The sequence below is a fragment of the Macrosteles quadrilineatus genome, unplaced genomic scaffold (assembly GCF_028750875.1).
Source record: "Macrosteles quadrilineatus isolate MER2022 unplaced genomic scaffold, UCM_ALF_1.0 Scaffold_1__1_contigs__length_201487025, whole genome shotgun sequence".
Lineage (NCBI taxonomy): Eukaryota > Metazoa > Arthropoda > Insecta > Hemiptera > Cicadellidae > Macrosteles > Macrosteles quadrilineatus.
In genome coordinates, this window is record NW_026542594.1 from 60,375,919 (window position 1) to 60,385,499 (window position 9,581).

Here is a 9,581-nt window from a genome sequence, read left to right on the forward strand (position 1 = left end):
CTGGAGAAGATTGCGTAAAATGCCATCTTGAGTGTTACAGACAGACAGACAGACAGAAATTTAGATGAGACTTGTTTCGGCTTCTTTAATATATAAAACTTAAAAATAACCTAAAAATTTATGATTCTGAGCAATGTACAGACAAAACTCTAATTTTATTTATATAGATTACTAAGCAATGGTATATACAGGGTGACAAAAAAGTCTGGAAACGGCTTGATATCTTTTTAACTAAATTTGTTAGAAAATTCAAACCTCATATCAATTTATTCATATCAACTTATATGTATAAAAACTTCTTTTTGCAAGCATTACCATTTTTTTTACCTTCACCAGGGGCCGGCCCATGAGGAGTAGGTTCATAATCTTTAATGTGAGCATAGGTTGATATGCACATCATTTTAAAGGTCTGGTCAAGTGGAGTTTAATGTCGGAAACCGCGTCTCAAAAGGTTCATCCGTTACAAAATGGCGGCTGTTCAAAGTTCTTGTGGAATATACCTGCACAGGCCTTAGTTTTGGTAAATACTCATAGTCAACATTAGCCAGGAAATCTGAAACCCGGTTAAATTTGTTTTGAAGATTGAATAAACTTAGCCTATGAGCTAAGTTGACTTTAAAATACAATTTCAGCTCTCAAGCTAATGTTAATACGACATTAGTATTTACCAAAACTAAGGCCTGTGCAGGTATATTCCACAAGAACTTTGAACAGCCGTCATTTTGTAACGGATGAACCTTTTGAGACGCGGTTTCTGTCCATCTGTCTGTCTGTCTGTCTGTCTGTAACACTCAAGATGGCATTTTACGCTATCTTCTCCAGGAAAACAGGAGTTCCTATCAAGATACAAGTCATTTTAATGTTTTCACTGGATTGGCGAGAGTGTCTTTAGCCATTAAAAAATGGCCTTACTACTTTGTAAATAAAATTACGGACGTTCAAAAATGCAGTTTTGTGCGATTTTTGACAAGTTTTCGGCCAATTTTCATCACATAATCATCTATGAAATAACAAACGGCTGTTTGGATCAAGGTAATTTTTTCTGGCTGTCACTGATATGTTTACAAATGTTGTTTACAAATACCGCAACCATTTCCTATCACGTTTTGAAGGCAAATCTCAACCAAGTGAGATTAAAAACGTTTTTCTTACATAACGGATTTAATTCATCGCAAGTGGAATAATATAGTGTAAGCGTAAATGAAATTAAATAACTAGGCATCATCCAGGTCAGGAACCAGAGATTCTTTGTGTATAAAATTGTTCTTGAGTTTTGATAACCAGAACGAAGACCTTGAATCAGTATTGTATAGGGCTGCGAAACTTAAATTTATTAATGATCGTTGCCAATGGCTTACAAACAAGGTTTCCACTCATTGACGGCGCTTCAATGGCGGTTGTGTAAAGTGTAAAGTAAAAAATCACAACTGCAGTGGGTTTACAGAGGTTTACGGTTTATGGATGATGCTAAACTCGCTTTTCCAATGTGTCACTTTCTGTTCCTACTCACGGTGTGATGCAATCGCTGGACCATTCATATAGTAAGCCGTAATTTCGGCAGCTTTTCGGGTCATCTTCGGTCCAAGCAAATATAAATTGTTATGATAAACTTTGATGATATTAACAAATATTTCAAATACTAATTTTATATGTACTTTGTTATGCTTTAAACGTAGCAAATTCGCTATTAGAGTTCTGTATTTTTGTGTGTATGTCTGTTGGTAACGCATGAATGTCCTTATTTCTCAGTGTCACGAAAAGGACAAGAGCACCTTTGAAAATAAAAATGTCAACCTGAATAAAGTCTTAAATGGTGAGGTTGAGGTAGTACATTAAATACTTTTACCTAACCCGCCATGTTAAACTTCCCTATCCCAAGCGTGATGTATACAACTTCCTCACTTCACGAGTGATGTAAAGTTGAAAAAAAACTCACTCGGTGGGGTAATGAAACCCATTTAAATAACATTGAGTGGATAACTTAAAAAAATATATCTCTATGGAGCCAACGACGTTCAACGCTAGAAATCAGCTGTTTGCTTGAATTTTATTGTTATGCTTTGAAGAATTTTCCTAACCTAGCTTTTGTTTGTAAATGAATGTTACTGTTAGAAGATGAGTGAAATGGATAATGAAGCATAATGCTCGTAGCCTCCTGTATATTGTCGGGTCAGGTAAAATCTTATACGTTACACATTACGCAAGAGCGTGTTTACATCACTTCGGTGAATTATGCAACTCGCTTTTGCTCGTTGCACAACATTCACCTGCGTGATGTAAAAACGCTCTTACTACACTTGTAATGTAAATAGCTATTAACCATTGTGGAAAGTAACTTTCAACTTCAGGCCTACCTTAGGGCTATGCCTCATAGATCTAGGCCTATAAAGCGTTTTTTAGTTTAATCATTGAATTTAACATATTGACCAACACGATCCGGGTGACATTTAATTGAGAAGCATTTGTTTTGGCTTGAAACTGTCAGATACTGTTTTTGCAAAGGTTTATAGTTTTGCCAGCATATCTGAAAATATGCAAACCAACTGCTGTTCTTAATATAAGAAGGTGTATCACGACCGTCTATAGTTTTCATGACAATAATAATTATAATTAGGAATGAACTATATTGATAACATTTTATTTGAACATGTCTTTTGTAAGAAGTCTATAACACTATTAACAATATTTGTTTACATCTGATCATAATATAATACTAGTGGAACCCCGTCGAAATCGACGGTTAATCTTGAGGTTTTATGTAAATTCAGCTAACTGCGATGGATAGAGTAAAGCATTAAAATCTTAGTTAAATGAAGGGAGGATAAGCAATAATAAGGATGACGATTGTGTTCCCTAAAAACGTGATTGATGAATTCGTTTAATACAATATTTCCCACCTTTTTATCGGCTTTAGGTTGCCCAAAAGGTTTTTTAGGAGTCTTATAATTGTTTGTTCATGAGTTTGTTTCATGCCAAAGCCACTTTCACTATATGGGAGAATGAGTTCATATAATTAGTCTATCATGTTACGGAAAGAGTCAATATTTATTACTAACCACTAATTCCATCTGCTTTAGGAAAATCATTCAGATTGTATCCGGATTTATAAGTAAATCTTCATCTTTGGTCATAAAAATACAGAATTCTATCAGCATATTAAATCAGTTTTTTTTGTATTTGATAAAAATATCTGATTCTCCAGAAAGCACTCCAAAGCAGTAACATTCTTACTTCGATCTCAGCAATTTTAATTCCTTCTCTTGCCACATCGACCCATGTATTTAATCATCCTGTTCTTACTTGATAATTCATTAGCTTATGGGGTAGTTTTGCCTTGGCCATATCGATCACATAAAGCTGTGCATGTATTTCGTGGATGGAATGAACCATATTTGTAGGAAATTCGATCACAAATCTTGAACATTTGCGGAACCAAATCCATAACCTAGTCCAGCCTTGGTAACAAATTATGCAAATGCTATGAGATGTGATGACACTGTTGTGTTTCCAAATGTTTTGTATGTAGTGAGGTTTAGATGCGTTGTTCGACCTAGCTACATGTGTACATCAAAGTAAAAACCGTGAACACATTTTTTTTTAATACCTGAATTGACATTAGTTCACCTACTTCACCAAAACCATAGATGAAACATACTCCGTAGTTAGTCTATTCCAAAACTTGACACACAGCTCTCATCCTCAACGGACTCATCTATGACACAATTTTCAACCCGATTATCAAAAACTTTTATACCAATAAATGAATCTCTGATGTTCTTTCTTGAATTTAAAAATAAATGGAGATTGAAAGTAGGAAAAAAAGGCAAGTGCCAACCTTACAATATATATAAGCTAACCTGATAAGGAATAATTATATGTTCCTTTGAAATTGATATATCACACTTATTTCATAATTTGAAATTTTCTAAGAGCAATAAAGCATAGATTTTGGAACAAAACATTTAAAACGTATCATAAATTCATCATTTTGTTGAAACTATAAAAAACTTGCCATGCAGTGGAGAATCCATTTAAAATCATAAATAATAATGTAAACATTTAATTTTGACAGTTTCAGTAGACCTTTGAATACAATTTTAATATTAACAGCTGGTTCATTAAAAGTAGTGTAAAATTATCCATATGGTCGTAATGTAAACAAAATTGCAGAGAGAACTTTAAAGGCCTCTGGGACAGAGCCCCAAGGAAATTTACATCGTTTCTCTTTTGAGGGCTCACCTACAGACCAAGACCTTTCTTTGGATACCCCTACCAAGTTTCTACGCCCAGCCGTTCTCTCAAATTAGCTGTGACAAAAACCCCGTTTTCCTCCATAAGAATAACATGGGGTGGGAATTCAAAGGCCACTGGGGCAAAGCCCCAAGGGAATTCACCATGTTTCTCTTTTGATGGCTCATCTACAGACCAAGACCTTTCTTTAGACACCTTTACCGAGTTTCTACGCCCAGCCGTTCTCTCAAAATAGCTGTGACAAAGAAAAACAGTTTCAAATTAATATATAGATCCCAAATAAAACACATGTTTTATTTCCAGTCTTGAAACATCCCCCTCCTTAAAGATCGAGTCTCCTTGGGGGATGTACTTGACGCCCGTGTCTAGTCTTGTAACTTGAGTTGTCCTCTCGTGGTTTTGGACTTCTGGTACAGACACTTGTTGAATTTTGTTCTGTCACATTGTCTCTTGTTGGTGTACTTTTCAAGTCATTGGGAAATGGTAGAAGATGGAAACGGTTTTTTCTTAGGTCTCTTGTATCAGTCCTGACGATATATGATCGTGGCTCAGTTGCTGTTTTTACAACCGTTCCAGGTTTTCCCAAGTCAGATATCCAAACACTGTCTCCAGATTTCAAACTTCCAAGGGATTTGGCAGCATGCCTGGAGTCATTATTTCTCTTGTACTTTTCTGTGTAGTTCTTCGAAGTCGAAGGCACACTTCGGACAACTTGTAGAAGGTTAAGTTTTTCAATGGCTGTTTTACCTATGAGCGGTGTTTCACATTTTTCTGCTACATAGAAACGCTCGAAACAAGATTTGTTCTTATAGTCTAACTTTACATTTAGGTACCATCCCTTTTACAGCTAACTGAGTCCCATCCGGTCCTGAAAGTCTTTTACACGTATGTTGCAATGGAACTTTTTTGTTTAGCTTTATATTAGCTGGCAAAACTGAAACGTCTGCTCCGGTATCGATTTTAAACTTAATAATGTCAGAATCATTAAACCTGAGGTCAATTTCCCAAGATTCAGGGTTTAGAGCACTGTTTTCGGTAATTTGACCTATGAATTCTTCAGAATTTGATGAATTTGTACAATAATGATTAACAAACTGAGGTTCACTACTGACTTCATTTACCTTTTGCTTATAACAAACTTTAGCAAAGTGACCGTTTGCTTTACAGTTGTTACACCGAACATTTTTGGCAGGACACAAGCCTCGGCGATGGGATGGAGTATTCCCACACCATTTACATAGGTTCCCTGGATTGTATTTTCCATGGTTATTAGGAACAGTTTTCTTACAAAAATATTTTTTGGAAGTGGTGTTTAATTTTACCCGATCAACGGAGGGATCAGCTAGATCAAGTTTTTGCCTAACTAATGCCTCTGAACTACGAAGAGCATCAACTGCAGTTTCTAATTTTAGTGAGCTTTGTAACTGTAAGCGATCACTAAGGTTTTGATCATTCATTCCAACGATAAGCTGCATGAGAATCATTTCATCCCTTAAATCTCCCCAGTTGCATGGTTTTGCAAGAGCATGTAAGACTGTGATGAAGTTTTCAGCAGACTCTGAGGATCCCTGTTTTCGTCTAAGAAATTTAGCACGCTGATAAATTATGTTTGTTTTGGGAACGAAATTGTTTTAGAATTTTCCCATAATCAATTCATAATTTTCCAACTCATCAGGGCTTAGATTAAAGGAATCAAATATTTCCTCAGCCTTATCCCCCATACAGTAGCAAAGAATGTCAACTTGCCTTTTCCCAGGTGCTTTATGTAGATCGCTGACTGACCTGTACCTTTCAAAGTGTTTCTTCCACGAACTCCAATCATAGGGGTTGAAGGAAAAATTGTCTGGAGGCTTGACATGGATTTGATTTCTTTGAAGTCTTATCTCTTCAATTTCCTGTTGGATCTGTAGGTTTGCATCACGCTGCGCCATGTATCACGACCGTCTATAGTTTTCGTGACAATAATAATTATAATTAGGAATGAACTAAATTGATAACATTTTATTTGAACATGTCTTTTGTAAGAAGTCTATAACACTATTAACAATATTTGTTTACATCTGATCATAATATAATATCCTAAATAAAACACATGTTTTATTTCCAGTCTTGAAACTGACTATACTATAAGACCCCCGTGCGTAGAACGGGCACACAGCTAGTAACAAATAATATTGATCCATGCAAATAGGAATAAAAAAAACATTTTAATCAGCTGCTTTAACCAGCGAATACAGAATAATAACTTAATTCAATACTATAGAACGGGCATGAAAATTAAACAAGCTATACAAAATGTTGTGCTAATCTTTGGTTTGTCATAGAAGCGATGCAAGAATGGTGTAACGCCTCGGAATCGGCAAAAATTAGTAGTGTAGACGTTTTAAATTTACTCTGTATTTTGTCAACCTTAAAATATTGAGATCAAATAAATTTCGAAAATAGGTTGAGTGCTTGGAAATAACCCCTTCATACAAAGAGTATAGTAGGTAATTAATATTTGGTTGGTTATGTTTATTAATATTTAACTGGTGCACTGGCACTCACCATATTGCTGTAATTACTTTTAGTTCTATTTAACCCAGGTATAATTTACTATTTAAATTACATATTTCTTAACAGTTTAGTAGCCACGAAGGAGCAGAAAACAACAGTGGCACTGCAGCATCTCAAAGTCCAAAACCTCCTGCGTCTTGTGACAGTACCTTCCTTATACCCCGTCTAAAGCCAGTTTACACTTCCTACACCCCAGATTCTGCAAACAATGATTTTCAAAGCACAATGTGTGAATATTAAGTTTGTATTAAGCTAATATTGCAATTGAAACTTAAACACATCAATATTTTCCACTTCAATAAATAATTTTTAATGGAGACTTGCCCAATGAAAGTGCATAACAGGATTCTTATAGCTAAGATCAAAGGATTAAAGTACAATTAATTTTATCTCCATATCAGTAACCATAAACAACTATTTATTTTGTGTCTTGGGTTTTCTGATTAAAATTTGTTTGAGGTAGATATTGTAAAAATCTGTATAAGATGTATTATAAGATAAAATATTTATAGTAATTTCATTGAGTTGCAGTTAATTTCAACCTATCTTCTTATCTTACAGAAGGGGAGATGCCCACTTTTTAGATTTAATGCATTTTATATGGGTAAACATCGTGTTGCTTAGGTACCATTTAAGAAAGAACCCTTTTAGCTATGCATATCAAATTTTAACTACTTATTTGTATTGACATTTAAAACAAACTGTACTAATTTAAATATGTTCTACCAAAAAAATCATATTTTATCAAAATTTTTAAAATATATAATTTTTTTCACTATTTTACAAATATTAATTAATTTTATTGTTAATGTTTTTTTAAACATAGAAGCAAACTTTTAGTACACTTTGTGGGCCATGATGTCCTAAGTAACAGAAAAAAATTTGAAGTCAGTGGTATTTATAGTAGTCTGGAAAATGGTACCTAAACATTAAAAAACACAGTTTCGGAAAAACTCATTTAAAGTCAAGCCTAGGCCTACCCTATGCCACATTATTCCTCATCACAAACAGCACTATTATTATATACACATATGTTATGAAGAAAGAAAAACAAACAGAAAAAGATTTTTGTTGACTATTTAACCTAGCAACAACATTTATTCAGTGCAACCATTCAAAAAAATTAAATTTCTAACATTAAATTTAATTGACGCTAATTCAGCCCATTGTGACTAAAACCGAGTGTGTAGTACTATTTATATTATTTTTTATGATTGTTAGACTGTAGTAAATATATTAAAATTATATATTTTCTGAATCAGGAAAAGATGACGAATTTTTCAATGCAATAAACAAAAAATTAATTTTTTGACCGAAAAACTGGGCATCTCCCCGGAGAGAACATCAAGACTCAAAGTCCCTGGGTCTAATTAACAATGGTTAATTTTATGGTCTCTGAATTATCCATGAGTGGTGGGTATTACCATTGACTACCAGGGACGTATTTAAGTATCTGCCGCCTCTAGGCAACAAAGTTTGCCGCCGCCCCTCCCGCTCCCACTTTTCAACGCACTCCCCGACCTCACTAATATCATCACCCCAATGGCCAATACATGCCCTGTCAGCTGGTTTTGTGGAAAAAAATCGGTAATATTTCATGCTGCATCAACAAATTTAATAACTTTTCACCACACTTTGATGTTTTTAGCTGTTTTACATGCGTTAATTGGTGGCTGAAAGTTACGTTTTGCTGGCCATGCCAGCTGTCATCGTCATTTGGGGACCGAGCAGGTTCTTACATCCCTAGGGCCGCAAAATCAGCTGATCGCTTACTTTTTTTAAACATGAATGCATATTAAATACACAATCAGTATCCATAGCATACTGATTGATTGGTACAGTGGTAAGTATTTAGTTCACACTTTCCTTCTTGATTTTAACATAGCAAAAGAATCTTTCAGCTATAGTGCTGCCACTGCGTAGTGGTGTATGAAGTAAACAGAAGGGAGTGTTTTCTACGTTTGTCACTAGACATAGCGGCCGGCACGGCGACCCGCTCCCGCGGCGAGCGTGTCCGCCAGACCAATAGGGCAGCACGGACAACTCTACACAACTGTGTAATAAACTATTGTCGTTTGTTTGACTTGGATGCGTTCTGAAATAGTTGTATACTTAATCAAAATATTTGAAATGGCTATTTTGCCGTTCCCAAAATTATTTGTTAAAATTTTTTTAGATTAAAACTTCGTTTTTTTATTTTTTTACCCTCAAAATTTTGCCGCCCCTAAAATTTGCCGCCAGTCCGCCTATTCGGAAATATGTCCCTGTTGACTACAGTCAATGGTATGACTGTACCCTATTGTTTGTCTTATTTTCTGCCTGTCCAACAGGAATGTGTCCAATACAAGCTAATAATAGTCAGCGAACAGTGTTGAGGATTTAATCTATCTATTATCTATAAAAGAGGAACTATGCATGTACTAGCAGTTACCCACGAGCTTCATCCCGTTAGACTTCATAAGTATTAATAAAACTATTGATCGGTTAAGTTAAGCTGAAATAAACAAAACAGAATACAGTAATACAAACAAATAATCACACCTGATTTTAATAAGGTAGTAAATTGAAAGAATAACAAACAAATAAGTACAGCTGAGGTATTTTTAACATTACAGTAGACTCACTCTTATCCGGACTCCTCGGGACCGAGGCCAGTCCGGATAACGGGTTTTCCTGTTAAACCGACGTCCCCAAAATCTCATTAAAACGGACCGTTTAAATGCATACTCTATACAGTATTTGACTTAAAGTTAGGAGAACATTGTATTTAGACA

The 9,581-nt window shown here is 35.0% G+C and overlaps 1 protein-coding gene across 1 annotated transcript in view; it reads left to right on the top strand.

The window, feature by feature from the left end:
- LOC128983243 (uncharacterized) overlaps positions 1 to 7,327 on the top strand; it is a 73,844-nt gene extending 66,517 nt beyond the window's left edge. The window contains exon 4 of the mRNA XM_054402477.1: positions 6,879 to 7,327. Coding sequence (XP_054258452.1) covers positions 6,879 to 7,047 — 169 coding nt within the window. The 3' untranslated portion in view covers positions 7,048 to 7,327. The remainder of the gene's footprint in view (positions 1 to 6,878) is intronic.
- Positions 7,328 to 9,581: the final 2,254 nt, after the last annotated feature.